This window comes from Oryctolagus cuniculus, chromosome 7, assembly GCF_051225735.1.
Source record: "Oryctolagus cuniculus isolate XC-2025 breed Fujian yellow rabbit chromosome 7, ASM5122573v1, whole genome shotgun sequence".
NCBI classification, from domain to species: Eukaryota; Metazoa; Chordata; class Mammalia; order Lagomorpha; family Leporidae; genus Oryctolagus; species Oryctolagus cuniculus.
The window spans coordinates 131,083,526-131,098,267 of record NC_142873.1 but is presented as its reverse complement, the minus strand read 5'-3'; the positions used below and the strand labels follow the sequence as shown (position 1 = coordinate 131,098,267).

At 55.2% G+C, this 14,742-nt stretch overlaps 1 protein-coding gene across 4 annotated transcripts; it reads left to right on the top strand.

Annotated features, from left to right (window-relative positions):
• The first annotated feature begins 998 nt into the window (after positions 1-998).
• Positions 999-12,796, top strand: TMEM269 (transmembrane protein 269). Of its 4 annotated transcripts, XM_008265445.5 has the most exons (7): positions 999-1,013; positions 2,243-2,354; positions 4,913-5,051; positions 7,533-7,630; positions 8,227-8,370; positions 8,816-9,019; positions 12,327-12,557. In XM_008265445.5, the coding sequence occupies exons 1-7, from the start codon at positions 999-1,001 to the stop codon at positions 12,446-12,448; spliced, it is 834 nt and encodes a 277-aa protein (XP_008263667.3). In that variant the 3' UTR covers positions 12,449-12,557. The 4 variants fall into 4 exon arrangements, with proteins under 4 accessions (XP_008263667.3, XP_089156951.1, XP_089156952.1 ...); XM_089300825.1 differs by lacking the exon at positions 999-1,013 and having other exon boundaries at positions 2,183-2,317; positions 8,227-9,019; positions 12,327-12,796; XM_089300827.1 differs by lacking the exons at positions 999-1,013; positions 2,243-2,354 and having other exon boundaries at positions 8,819-9,019.
• Positions 12,797-14,742: the final 1,946 nt, after the last annotated feature.

The window sequence follows — 14,742 nt, the reverse complement described above, 5'->3', positions numbered from 1 at the left end:
CTGCCCACACTAAGCAGCAAGTCATCTCAGCTCTGCTTTCAAAATCTGTCCCGACTCCGATGGCTCCTCCCCATATCCACCCTTTGCCCTGAGCCCGGGCCATCAACACTGCAGCCTGGGTTGGTGCAGTACCCGCCCTCCTTCAGTCTACAGCCATGGAGACTGTAAGTCAGATCACAGCACTTCTGCTTTAAAAGCTCCAAGAGTTCTCATTACACTTAGCATTACACCCGCACTTCTTGCCAAGGTTCTGTGTGAGGCCTCTCGCAGTACTCCCTGTGTTCCTGCTGTGCCGACCCACACACCACGCTCAGTCCTGAGTCGGTTCCTGCTCTCTGCTATGTCCTGGGAAAGCAGAAGATGGCCCAAGTCCTTGGGTCCCTACACCTGTGTAGGAGATCTGGAAGAAGCTCCTGGCTTTGGATCGGTCTGGCTCTGGCTGTTGTGGCCAACTGGGGAGTGAACCATCAAATGGAAGACCCCCCCCCCCTTCAAATAGAACAATGAAAATAAATACAAAGAAAACATTATCTTCAGGGCTGGGTCATCCATCTGACAGATCTAGAGCCAAGCACAGAGAACCGCCCAGAAGCCAGCCGCACCAGGCACGGCCGTGTGGTGCTGCCGCTGCTGCTCGCCGGCCCTAACCAGTGGGAAGCCAGCTTCCCCCTCGCCCACGTCCCTCCCGGCCAAGTCATCCCCTCTGCCCACCTCCACGCCCCGTGCTCTGCGACTGGGGCTGTGCGCTGGGGTCCCGTTGCCTGCGAAGCTTCCCAGGTCCTCCCAGACCCAGGGAGCGGCCCCTCCAGGCCCGCATACCCCTGAAAGTTGAGGCCCCTCTCACCCTGCCAAAGGCCCGCAGCCCCTCCCCTGCTCCCGGGGATTGTGAGCTAAGAGTCAGGGCCAAGAGGCTTGGTCTGGAGCTGCGTCCTCTCGCCCGGGGCGGCCTCTCCACCGCACAGGCAGGGGACGCAGCGCGGGCCTAAACCCATCTAGGGATGTCTTGCCCCCAGGTGAGCGGCGGCGGCGCCTGCGTCTTCCGCGGAAGTCCTGGCCTGGGTGGCCCGAGGTGGGGCGGGTGCGCCAGGAGCGGCGTGGGGAGCAGGGGAGCGAGGCCCCGCGGCCTGGCGCCAAGTGCCACCGGCCGGATGCTGCACGGAGACCGCTCGCGTGGTGCCGTCTCCCGGCGAGGAACCCGCCCGCAGCGCCCTCCTTTGGGAACCGTGGAGTCCTGGTCAAGCCCGCTTGCTCAGCGCCGACTCTGCCTCCCCCTCGCTCACATCTCTCGCCCCAGTCAGGGCTTTCATGCCTCCTTTTCTCCAGTTTGTCGCTCCAGGACACCCTCTGCTCCCGACCAGTATCTGACAGGGACACTGATCACTGCTCTCCCACAGCCTCAGTCAAGGTCGCCTATGCACACCCTTGACCTGCGGCCGCCCCGCCCACCCCACCGCCAGTGGCACCTGCTCCCTGCTGTGCTTCTGCACCTGCCATAACGCTGCCCAGAATACCCCCTCCCTCCACACACTGTTAGCCACCCTGCTGACTGTCACGGCGTTGATGGGACCTTCCTTTGTCCCCACTGCAGACTTAGTCTCTCCTTCCCGGTGCACGCATGGCAGCTGGAATGTCCCCGGACGCACTTAACACCTGTGCCTACACCCAGCTGCCTCCCCTACCAGACTCAGCCTATAGAGGGCGCAGGCTGGCTCGTGGTCCTCTGTCCCCCAAACACACTCGGCCAGACATCAGAACAAACATTTAAATGAGTAAGTGGAAGAACGCAAGGACTGGGTAGCTGGTTCTTGAAGTTCATTTGAGAAAAAAAAGTTTTTAAAGATTTACTTATTTGAAAAGCTGAGTGTCAGAGGGAGACAGATGAAATCTTCCATCCTCTGGTTCACTCCCCCAGTGGAGCTGCATCTGGGTCTCCCATGTGTGTGGTAGGAGTCCAAGTACTCGGGCCATCCTCTGCTGCTTTCCCAGGTTCATTAGCAGGGAACTGGATTGGAAGTGGATCAGCTGAGACTTCAAAAGTCGCTCCGATATGGGATGTCAGTATCCCAAGTGGAGATTTAACCTGCTGTGCCACAACACCAGCTCCAAGAAGGCCTCTTGGAGGCTGCATTGAACAGGCTGGAGGCAGGGTACACAGGGTTTGGTCCAGTGCAAGGCTCCCGGGGAAGTGCCAGCCTGACGCACAATAGTCATTTAATAAACACTGAATGACTTCTATTGTCAGGCCTCATACTGGCCCCAGGGGACCTCCGTCTGCACTCAAGTTGCATCCCCTGTAGCAAAAGAGGAAGATGACAAGGTAGGCGAAGTCAGTACCGATTGCCAAGTGTCACACGGTGAGCACAAGGGGATGTGACCACACAGAGGAGGAGCACCTAACAGGCTGCGGGCGGGGGTGGGGGGTAGGGGAAGGCTGGGGAAGGGGCCCAGGGACCAGAGAGAGGAAGTACGAGGGTTGGGTAGGGCCACAGTGGCAGTGAAGGACTTGGACTCCATCTCGTGGGCTTCAGGAAGCTAGGGAGTGACGGGATGTGCTCCTGTGGGCCAAGGCTGGCCGAAGCGTCAGCTCGCCCCTCCTGCGGTAAGCCCTCTCGCCCGCTGGCAGGCTGTGCCCCTGGTGCCCCCTCGGCTGCCTGGCCACTTCCTGTCTGTGCAGCGCTGGTTGCTCTTCAGAGATGAGAACATGTCTTCATCCTCCCTGTGTCCCAAGCACCAGGCACCAAATGCTGCTTGCGACTGGATGATTGCTTAATTAGCCGGGTTGTTCTTTATTAATACAGATTTTCACAGCCCCTGCTGGTGACCCCATGTCCCTTCATGCCTGGGACTTGTGCGTTAGGCTGCAGGTAGTACTCAGCTGGGAAACAGGAGGCCCGGTTCCAATCCTGGCTCCATGATTTACTGGGACTTAGCTGTCCTGAAACCTATTCCCCATCTGTACCCCGAGGGGCCTCCGTGAGCAGAGTCTGCGAGTGTCCGTGCACATGTTCGAGTCTCATTTCCCACGGGTGGTCTGTACATTCCACGAGGGCCCTCCCAGCGTCTGGCTCAGGCTGAGCATACGGCCAGTAGGCTGTACAGGCCTGTTGATTGGCAGCCAGCAGGGCACTTAGTCTTGCTCTCCACTTCTGGTGTGACTTTGAAATAGGCTCCTCCCCTCTCTTGGTCTTTGCCTTGCCCAGGAAGCAGGGACAACGACGCTTGTCTGGCAGAGTTCCCAGGGCCAAGGGAAATCCTGGATGCGGCAGTGCTTGGTAAATGGAGGTTGCAGTGAGAGAGATGATACAGTAAATCACACAGGTGTGGAGTGGCATGCAGGTGTCGCAGTGCCTGGTCATGGGAAGACTGACTCCTAGGCTGGCAGGTGACGAGGTACCTGGCACAGGTGATTGGTCCTGCTGAGGTCAGCCCTGACAGCCAGGAGAGACAGCCATGGTGGGCTCACGCAGAAAGGTGTGCAGCCAGGTCTGGCTTCCTTCCCCTCCCAGACTTCCCGGGCCTGCTTTGCCTCCTGCCCTGGCATGAGAAAGCCTTGGAAGGATGGCTTTGGCCATGCAGCTGGTGATACCCTGTGGGGCTCGAGGCTGGCCTGTGGGGCAGTGAGCCCCGAGAAACTCCTCAGTCCCAAACCCCAAGTGCAGCCGCTCCAAGCCTCTGACATCTTGGTGGCAGGGTTTATGGAAAAGGAACATGACTTGGTTGACTCCTACGCAGACTGGAAGGGTCTGGGGCTGCAGAGGGGCTGGATGCAGGCGGAGCCCGACTTCCTTCACCTCTGCTGTTGGGGGGCTAAGCGAGCAGACAGCATGGGAGACCTTGGGACTTGTGTGTTTTGCTCAAGTGCAGAATCCCTGTTTGTGACTGGTGTGTTTTACCCCAGCCAGAGGGCCTTCTCTGTTTCAGAGGACCGGGGTTTCTCCAAAAGGCCCTCTGCTTCACAGGCAGTTTCTGGGTGAGGGATTCACACATTCAGCCTGAGTGAACACAGACGAGACAGCCTGTGCAGATGGTTCTCTGCACCGGGAGAGACTGGGTGGCTTGGGGAGGCCTGGCCATGGCCTGCAGTACCATGCAGCAGACCTGGTCGCCTGAGCCCCCTCCCTGTGCCTGTCCTGCAGGCTTCCTCCTGCTGGCTTCTGTGCCCCCAGCAGACTTAGAGCCGAACAGGGCTTTGTCTCTGCGGGCTTAGTGTGTGGTTTTGAGCAAACACCTGCATTTCTCTGAGCCTCGGTTTCCTCATTCATGCACGGGGGAGGATTCTAGCCATCTCAGCAGGTCGTCGGGATCCGACGTAAGAATACCTGCATGTGCTTTTTGGACTGTTGGGTGTCGTGTGTGTTCATTTTCCGCCTTTCACGTCTTCCTGTTGGAGGCTGGAGGTAGGCCTGCTCTTCTGGTCAGGGACTTGGGGCACCTCAGCTGCAGCCCTAGGCTTCTGCAGATGTGAGCTCGGCTTGCAGGACAAAGGGGGCTCCTGCTCCACGGCTCTCTCAAGCCAGCCCTAAGTGCACGACAAAGACCTGTCTCTTCAGTGGGGAGGGCCTGTACCTCTCTTGTCCTGGCCAGGGAGGTGCTGGGGGGTCAGCATATGTGCTGGGGGTGTCTGTGCTGTGGGGCAAGGGGTTGTGTGAGAGACAGAGTGCACGCTGGGATTGTGTCCATTCACTCCATTTGCCTGCACTTTCCCAGGTATTGTCCATCTTCTTTCCTCACCTCCTGTGTCCCCTCCATCTACTCCTTCTCCCTTAGTCCAGCCAGAGCACCAGGGCGGGGAAGGCTGCTGCTCTGGCATGAGGTCTAAGGGAATGTGAGTACCAGGTTCCTGGAACCTTTTTTTTTTTTTTTTGGACTTCTTGACCTTGGGAACTCCTTGCCCTTCTTTCCTGGGGCCCAGGTCAGTGCAACTCTTTCTCCTTGAGCAATGAACACAACCACTCCCAGATAAGTGAACTTTCCTGGAAGGATATTACCAATGCCTTATCCCTGGCCAACATGGTCCTGGGGCTCTTCTCCATCTTCTGCAGCTTCAGCAGGTAAGTCTGGGACCCAGCATGCTCTTGGCCAAGAGCTGGAGCCAATGACATGAGGGAAGAGGGAGGAAGGGGCACTGAGACCCAGGAGAGACCACTCAGTGAGTCATAGGGAGAGAGTGCACGGCCAGTTCTTCTCCCTCTTAACCCCACCCCCTCCCCCACCCCAGATTTCCCTGGCCTGCTTTGCTTCCTGTATTGGGTTTTGAGGGGCCCTGGCATAAGAAGTTCTTGAGGGTCCTGATGGCTTTGGCCAGGCAGCTACTGATAACCTTTGGTGAATGAAGCTGGCTTAGCGGAGCAGTGAGTCAGGGACCCACTGGGGAGCGGGGCAGTGGCCTGGGAGTCAGGGCCCAGGCCCCGAGCCTTACTGACACCCACCTGGTATGTGGCCTTGGCCTCAGTCTCTCCTCCTGTGAAACAGGGAGCCTGCATTCTCATCTCCCTAGTGCCTTCAGCTATGGCAGTCTAGAAGAGCATTTGTGAGCACAAAAGGATTCTGTCCTGGTGGCCTTTCTGCAACCCTGGGTCGGCTGCTGTTAATATGTTTTCTGCTTCTTAAACTAGAATGCATGCGCCTGCACAATATTTGCAATTGGCACTATTCTGGGAAGTCTGAGGCATGTATATGTGCCCCCCAAAAGCTGCAAGTAAATTATATCTCTGTGGACAGAGTCACATTTCAATGCCTGTGGGAATTAGCTCTGTAAGGAGAATCCTTTGTAATACAAACAACACCCTCCTCGTTGATTTGATTCTCCATAACCACAGCATCTCTGGGTCTTTCTCATCCACAACAGAAGGAGACTTTACCAGGTGTTGCTCCCATCCAGCTTGAAATTTTGCTCATCCTCTTAGTCTGGGTTTTTAGAGTATGGTAAGGTGAGGCACATCTGTAGCAAAAAATCGCTATCTTCTTAGTTCAGACAAGTAAGTCTGCTCGGAGTATGGGCTTTAATGCCATGGTGGTGGGTCCAGGATTTTTACTTAGCCCCTCTAGATATGTGGGTCTGGATGTACACAAAGGAAATGCTGAACTTGGCTTGGGGACCGCTGAGATCTGGAGCCAGGCTCTCTGCTTCTGCCGGGCCAGCTGCAAACAGGCCGCAGGTCTGAGAATGGGTCTCCTGGGGCAGGTCTGCCTGGGACTGTGGCAGCTGCTTTCCAAGGGACCTGGGTGCGTGTGTGGACAGAGGCACAGAATCCAGCAGTGTGGGGTCTGCAAGAATCCTGGGACTCACAGAGGGCACAGAGCCCGGGAGACAACAGCTGATAGGACAGTGAGAAGAATGAGCAAATCCACTCTCAGAGCTGCAGACAAGACGCGAGCACACGGCTGAACTGACGGCACCGTCACGCCAACAACAGCGGGTGACACTTTCCACCTGGCACATTCACCAAGAAGACCGTACTCGGGGTCAGCAAATGCATCTCAACAAACTGAAGACAGTAGAAACCACACAAAGGATGCGCTCAGACCATACATGGCTGCACTAGACATCAGTAACCGAAAGATGCAAAGTCCTGAAATATTCAGAGAACAAACAATACACTGCTAAATGACACATAAAAGAAGTCTCCAGAGAGGTTTACAAGTGTTTTGAGCTAAATGAGAATGAAGATCCAACTTAGCAAAGTCTGTGGGATGCAGGGAAAGCAGCATGTAGCGGGAAACTGATGGCACTGAACGCATAGATTAGAAAAGAAGACCTAAAACTGATCATCTAAGCTTCCCACCTCAGGGAATTAGAAAAAGAAGGATAATCTAAACCCAGAGCAAGCAGAAGAAAAGAAATAATAAAAAGTAGAGCTGCAATCAAATTAATTCAAAATAGGAAACAGAAAATCAATGAAACCAAAAGCTAGTTCTTTGAAAAGATTGATAAAGTTGATATACCTCTAGCCATGCTAACCAAGAAAAAACAAAAACACAAATTATCAGTCAGAAATGAAAGTAGGGCCATCCCTACTGGTCCCACCAACAATGAGAGGATAATGAAGGAAAACCACAGACTACTCTAGGCATACAAATTTGGTAGCCCCGATGAGATGGATCAGTTCCTTAAAAGACACGAGCTACTTAAATCCACACCGGGGAAGGAGGTTATCTGAACAGGTTTAGATCCATTAAAAAAAATCAACCCTTGTTTTATAGATGGGGCCACAGATGCCTAGAGAGGGGGTTGTGATTTATCTGAGAGCCCACAGTGAGATGGTGCAGAGGCTGTGCCATCCGACATATCTGGAATTTAGAGCTGGGTGGGTCCTTAGTGATTGATGAGGAGTTCAGGGCACCTCTTCGTGATTGTGGGTTAAGAGTATGTGCGTACGGCAGGTGTACCAAGTTTAGAGCAGAAAGGACGTGAGTGTGGGAGATGTGCAAACACAGGACACGTGTAGGAAGGGTACAGGTGTGTGGGGTGGGGTTGCCCAGTGGAGACCATGAAAGGGCCGCCTGTTGGGGCCTGCTGGCCTGCGCTGCAGGAAACCCCAGTGTGCCTCCTGGATGCTTCTGATCAGCTTCCTGTTAGACACGATCATCGGGACGATGACCAGACACCTCCCTGTCTGCTCCAAGCTGGGTGAGTGCAGACCCCAGGCTCCTAATCCCTGCCCCTGGGGGCACCCATCAGGTCACCACCCCGTCCTCTGACACTCCACTGGCCTGCACCTGTCACCCACTCCTGCTCACATCCTTGGGGCAGGAGCCAGGCAGCTGCACAATCTGGCTCCAGCGCCTCTGTGGGCTCACTTACCCATCTGTGGTTGCTCCCTGTCCTGCCCTGGCCTTCAGGGGCCATGCTTGCCCAGCCTCTCCCAGCTGGGACGGTCCAGATGTTGGAGTGGGGGTAGAAGCGTAAAGTGTAGAGAGAAAAAAATCTCCCAAGCAACGTGGCTGGCTTGAAGCACAAATGTTCCCGTGCAAGATGTGGCTTGGGGAGGGGGTCCCACCGGTTTGTGTGTCGTTCAAGTGCAGCCCTTGCATATTGAAGGATGGGAAAGCTAGGCCCTGCTGAAGGGCACACGGCCAATCGGAGGCAGAGCTGGGGGGAGACCCAGACCGCCCCAGGGAGCCGCTGTTGCCCCCTGGGGCCTGAGGACTCCAGCTTCCGGACCAGAGGGGCACTAGGGCGCCAGCCAGGGGAGTGTGCGTTCTAACCGGGGGCCTCTGGAGCAGGAGCTGAGCTGAACGATTTTGCTGTCTTCACCACCTTCGGCTTGGCCTCGGCCCTGCTCCTAGGCGTGGATGGGCCTCTGAATGGGTTCCTGGCCATCATCTATGTGCTAGCCGCTTCTTTCCGCCTGTGCTTTTGTCCAACTGGTGAGTGGACTCGGTGGCCTCAGGACGGAGGGCAGGGGCCCACGGAGGGGAGGCGCCGTCGCGTTTGTTGGAGGGGTCCCTGCTTCCTTCCCCCATGCTCTGTGCCCACAGGAGGCTGTGGGCTGCACTGCAGAAGCCTGCCCTGGGAGGCGGGACTCACTGCCTGGGACAGCTATGCCTTCCTCACTGTGGGACATCCGGGTGGAGCAAAGCATGCAGATACGCTCAGAACCCCCCGGAGCCTCCAGCAGACATCCCCGGCTCCCCGCTGGCTGCCTGCTTGCCCTTGGGAACCGCAAGCAGAAGGCTGTGTAGCCTGCCACTGGCGCCGGCTGGAAGGGGACTTTGTGGCCTGGGGAGGGAAGACCCGAAGACGCAGGGGCCGGCCTCGTGTGGACGCCTTTCCACAGGGCCAGCGGCTGAGCCCTGTGCTTGTCTCCCCCAGGAGGAGCACCCGCGTCCTACAAGGGGCTGCCCTGCCCCTACGCTTCCTGCGTCCTGGCTTCCACCTCGCTCCTGACCAAAGGCAACACCTTCATCCTCAGCTGCATGGCCTCGCTGATGATCCTCTTCATGATCGACCAGAGCTCCTATCCCCAAGACGAGATCCTGGAGTCGGAGAGCTGGAAGAAGGTGGTGTACATGGGAGGTGAGTGCAGGGCCGCTCTCCCGTCTCCGGCGGTCGCTCGCTATCACTGCCACTGGTCGCCACCCACGCCTCACTCTGGCCTTCCCGGTCTCCTTATCCTGTGCTGTGTGGAACCGATCAGCAGCTCTACCCCAGCAGAGGCCTGCCTTTTAGTCGGGCTGTCATCCCAACGCCTAGAATTGGGCTAATCACATAGTAGGTGCTCAGTAAGTGTTTGTTGGATGCTGACGAGCTCGGTGAAATTTAGGGAGCACCTAGAGCACCTATCATGTGTCAAGTACTGGGAATCAGACTGATAACCTAGACTGATGGTGTGGCCGGAGAGACAGATGGTAAACAAGAAACGGTTAGGAATAGCTGGAAACACCCTGTGTTAAGGTACTGTGGGAGCACAGGTTGTGCTGAAAGGGTGCCGGGGGTGACCTAACTTACAGTGGCATGACCTGACGGCAGAGACAGGGTCCTTAGGAGATGGCACTTAAGGGAGACCTGCAAGACGCACAGCCAGTGGGCAGGAGGAGGCAGTGCCGGAGAGGAAGCAGTGCTTTGTGGGGGCCCTGAGGCCTGAGGGCAGAAGACGCTGCTGTGTTGGTGGAACAGGGCATCTGGAACTTGCCCGGACACAGCCAGTGACACAAATAGAGGCAAGCGAAGCTGGCAGACCACGTGGGATGGGGACCCTATTCCCCAAGGCAAACGAGAAGCCCCGGGAGGGACTGAGGCAGGGAAATGATGTCGCTGGTCACCTGGCCGCGGCGGGGAGGACAGACTGTGGGGATGGAGAACAGTGGTGGGAAGACCAATGACATATCGCAATGCCAGGTGATGCGGCAGTGGAGATAGAGTAGTGACTGGATTTGAGAGAAGGGTGGAACAGAACTAACATCGAGGCAGGAGGAGGGGCCGTGGGCGACTCTGGGTTCTAGGTTCACACGGGGCCTGGAAGATACCTCCCTAGAGTTCACACTGATTTGGGGCCTCCAAGGAACACCTGTTTTCCTTATTTTAAAATGTGCTCATGTAAACAAGACACACATCTATGGGGACACCAGGTTCCCCCTTTCTCCCTTTTGGTGAGTCCAGTCTAGTTTGTAGGGTCCTCAGTTCCATCCTGACCTTCCCCTTAAGGTTTGCATCCTCAAAAAAAAAAAAAAAAGATTGATTTATTTGTTTGAAAGGCAGAACTGCAGAGAGAGGGACACACACACACACAGAGAGAGAGAGAGAGAGAGAAAGAGAGAGAGGTCTTCCAACTATTGGTTCACTCCTCTCACAGCCTCAACAGCCAAGGCTGGACCAGGCTGAAGCCAGGAGCCAGGAACACCAAGCTGGTCTCCCACGTGGATGGCAGGGGCCCAAGTACCTGGGCCATCTTCTGTTGCTTTCCCAGGTGCATTAGCAGAAATAGGAGGATAGAAAGCAGAGTAGCTGGGACTTGAACCAGCAAGCATATGGGCTGCTGGCGTTCTAAGTGGTGGTTTAACCTGCTGCGCCTAACAGCAGCTCTGGGTTCCACCTTTCTTGGTGTCAGCATCAACAACCCTGGCAGGTTCCAGGTGCTGGTCCCTCCAGTACCCTTGGTGATGGAGGCAGAATGGCGGAGTGGAAAAGCTGGCTTGGAGCCAAGCAGAGTTGGGTTCAGGTTCTATTGGCAGCACATAATCGTTGTGTGAACTTGGACTAATACCCCACTGTTCTGAGCTCAATTTCCTTTGCCTATAAAGTGAGGGCAGTGGTCCCTATCTTGCAGGATTATTGATATTAAATGGGATCACGAATGTGACTCCTCTGGTGCACATGTGCGCTGTGAACGGTAATTTCCAGCCCCCATTTGCTTGTCCACCTGCCGTTCTCCTATGTCATAGCAAGGTTTTAGCAATGATGTTGCCCACAGCGTTCTTTGCCCTTGTAGATACTCCTGACCCTCTCTGCTCCACATGAGCTGCGCTCCTGGCCTTAGCTCTGCTGTGGAGTAACTAACACCAGCCCTACAGGTGAATCGCAAAGCAACTGCTGTTCCTCTTGCCTGGGGTAAACCACTCACCATTTTAGAGAGGGGTCCCCTCTCCCCCTGAGAGCTTCTGAGCCCTCGTCATGTACTTCCCAGGTTTGAAATACACCCCCGAACTTGCCTCACAGGTCAATGACTGTTCTCAAAATGCAGAACCCCCAGAATGGCAGTCCCTGCCCTCAGCTACTCTGCATCCCTTGGGTGGGCTTGTGTCGGATCCTGTGTTCTGGTTCTCTTATTGGTGGTTACTCCCCTGGAATACTCCCCTGACAGTGTAATGGTCTAAAGTCAGGCAGCCAAGGGTACCTCCTGTCCACTTCCTCACCTCACAAACAGACGTAATTCTGAATCGCAGGGCACTGAAATGCGAAGGGAACCGTTTATGTGCAATATCCACCGAACGCCCAGTGTGGGGATTCGGACATCCCTTGTGCCTTTCGGTGGTGAAGCTGAGATTCAGAGTGGACTGGGAGTGCCCAGAACCTTCCCACCCCCGCTGTCCCCAGCCCGGGTTTGGTGCTTTGCTGCGAGGACTCAGCATGTAGCCCTTCTCAGACTGACTCCGTGGGTGAGGTCCATCACATCAGACGCAGTCGAGGGAAGAGCTGCCCAGGCCAAGTTCAGAGGAGGCCAGGAGCAAGCTTCTGAGAGTCCTCTCCCAGCGGGGCACCCCGGGTGCATGTGGCTCCTCCAGCATGGAATCGTGATAGCGTGCGGGAAGTGTGTGTGGTCTGCCAGGGAAGCTCACAGGAGGCCTGAGTGCCCGACTTTTGCGCGGGGCGGGGGGGCGGGGAGTGCTGGCCACCCAGGCACTCTCTGCCCCACGTGCATCAACATTCTGGGCTCCCTGAAGGGAAGCAGGTGTTCAGCGCAGACACTGTGCTTGCACAGACCGTCTGGTGCAGGCGCCGCTTGCATGCGGTGGGAAATGTATGCGGGTGTTAGGAGCTGCTTTGCTGCACGTGTCCGCCGTCGGCTAAGGGGCAGGCTTGTGAGCAGCTGTCCTAGGCAGAGCAGGCTCAGTCCCAGGCCTCCGCTCTTAGCACTTCCACACGCGCTCTCCGTGGAAGATTTTTGTTTCCCTAACAAGGGATCCAGGCAACTTACGCTTGGCTAGGACTGACCTCTGATCTGAATTGGCCCAAATGGAGCCTGAGATCCCATTAGGTTGTCATACTGATCTATAAAGCTGGACTTAAAGACAGGGCGCTGTGCGTGACAGATGGAGGAGGGCGGCGAGGAGACACGGCAGGAGACAGCGCCAGAGAACTGAAGTCTCGTCTTTGCTTCTTCCAGGTGTCATCATGATGTTCTTCTCCCCGTTCTCTCTCACTGCTTTTTACTGCCTCCTGTGGTCGCTCTCCTACATCTTCTTCCCGGATGCCCTGTGGGGCAAGGCGGTCTGTCTCAGGCTATAGCAGCGAGGAGACAGTCCATCGGCTCCGCCAGCCCTGCAGGGTTTGCACCAGCACTGGGATCCTGCCTTGCTTTATCTTCACTAAAGCATTTATTGCATCTGTGTTGCCATACGCTGGACACATGGTATCTCTGTACCCTTGAACCAGAGCAACCCAGAGTGGGCTGTGGCTTTTGCCTTATGATACTCATATGCATCGTGTAGAACAGACGCCACTCAGAGCCAAGCTAAACTGGGGCTGGATTTGAGTCTCAGCTCTGCTCCTAGCGGGTGACCTTGTGTGCTGCAGTTCATCCCTTGGACAGGGGCGCGACCTTTAGGATAGGCAGAGCTCCGCCTCATCCCTACTGCATCACAGTAGGGATCACAGCTCCCTACTGCATCCACTACACGTGCAGAGGCTGGCTCTGAGAGCAGGGGCAGCCACGGGAGAATCATGTTACCCACTGGGAATGCGTGTGGGGTTTGGTGACTTCACAGTTGTGTGTTTTACAGTTCGGAGCATCTGCCGTTAGCTTCATTTTGAGACTACATGCCTCGGCAGCACAAGGGCCTCTTCTGATTTCAGGATCTCATTAAGTGTTTTCTTCCCTAAACTTGAAAATACCACACTCTGGATACTCAAACACTACTTCATGTTCTTTTAAAAATTTTATTTGATTGAGGGACCAGCACTGATGTGTAGCAGGCAAAGCTGCCATGTGCAGTGCCAGCATCCCACATGGGTGCAGGTTCAAGTCCTGGCTGCTCCATTTCCAATCTAGCTCCCTGGTAGTGTGCCTGGGAAAGCAGTGGAAGATGGCCCAAGTGCTTGGGCCCAAGTCCTTGGGCTCCTGTAACAGTGTGGGAGACCTAGAAGAAGCTCCTGGCTCCTGGTTCCCGATTGGCACAGCTCTGGTTGTTCCGGCCATTTGGGAAATGAACCAGAGGAAGGAAGACTTCTCTCTCTCTCTCTCTCTCTCTCTCTCTCTCTCTCTCTCTCTCTCTCTCTCTTTCCCTCTCTCTCTTTCCCTCTCTCTCTCTCCCTCTCTCTCTCTCTCTGCCTCTCTATAACTCTTTGTGGTGGAATGAGAAGGCCATGCTAAGATGGCCACTGCAAAGCGATTGTCAATTACTCAGGAGTGGCTTTGGGAAACCACATGGCAAATGGAGCCTGCCTGGCAACAGGCTGTGATTGGTTAGGGCATAAACTGCCCCTTGACTGGATTGGCTGCCTTGGCTATTTAAGCCGCTGTACCAACTGAAATAAATGAGTCTGCAGGCTGCTCGCCTCTGGCCCCCTTTTACCCGACTCCCGGGGTTTGTGTGGTGACTCCAAGCCTCTTGCCCCTACCACGCTCCTCCTCTCAGAACAAATCCACCGCAACAACTCTTCTTTTCAAATAAATAAATAAATAAATATTTAAAAACATTTGTTTGGAGCCAGTGCTGTGGTGTAGCGGGTAAAGCTGCTACCTGTAGTGCTGGCATCCCATAGGGGTATTGGTTCGTGTCCTGGCTGCTCCACTTCCGATCCAGCTCTCTGATATGGCCTGGGAAAGCAGTAGAAGATGGCTCAAGACCTTGGGCACCTGAACCCACATGGGAGACCTGGAGGAAGCTCCTGACTCCTGGCTCCAGGCTCCAGATCAGCCCAGCTCAGGGTGTTGCAGCCATATGGGGAGAGAACCAGTGGATGGAAGATTCTCTCTCTCTCTTTCTCTCTCTCTTTCTCTCTCTCTGCCTCTCCTTCTCTCTGTGTGTAGCTCTGACTTTCAAATAAATAAACAAATCTTTACAAAAAATTGATTTGATTGAAAGGCAATGAGAGAGAAAGGGAGAGAGTGAGAGTGTGAGTGAGTGCAGGGAGTCCAACTTGGGTCTCCATGCCCACGTGGGTATCAGACTCCAACACCTGAGCCATGATCTGCTGTCTCCTCGGATGCACGTTGGTGAGAAGCTGGAATCTGCAGTGAGGCCGGCACGTGAGCCCAGGCGCTCTGACCTGAGATGGGGCATCCCATGGGGCGCCTTCACCACTGTGCCAAACATGTGCCCCTGCCACTTCATACTCTCAGATTCACATGAAATAGAAGCAGTCTTCTATAGTAAACTTGTGCTTCACAGAGAACTTGGGGCCATTGAAAGCAGTGACCACCCCCCAGATGACTATGCCAAACGCTCTGCCCCTTTCCCAAAGATGGTGCCAGAAAAATGTGTGTGGTAGATATCCATCAAGTCTAAAGTTAGGTTTTTAAAAATACAAACCCAAAGAACACCACATTACTATGATTTGGCCCTGAACAGATAATACCA

Excerpts from the sequence above, each read along its gene's own strand:
- TMEM269 (XM_089300825.1), top strand. The coding sequence starts at position 5,011 with ATGGTCCTGGGGCTCTTCTCCATCTTCTGCAGCTTCAGCAG. Across the intron at positions 5,052-7,532 it reads ATCTTCTGCAGCTTCAGCAG|GAAACCCCAGTGTGCCTCCT; the intron begins GTAAGTCTGGGA and ends CCTGCGCTGCAG. Across the intron at positions 7,631-8,226 it reads CCCTGTCTGCTCCAAGCTGG|GAGCTGAGCTGAACGATTTT; the intron begins GTGAGTGCAGAC and ends CCTCTGGAGCAG.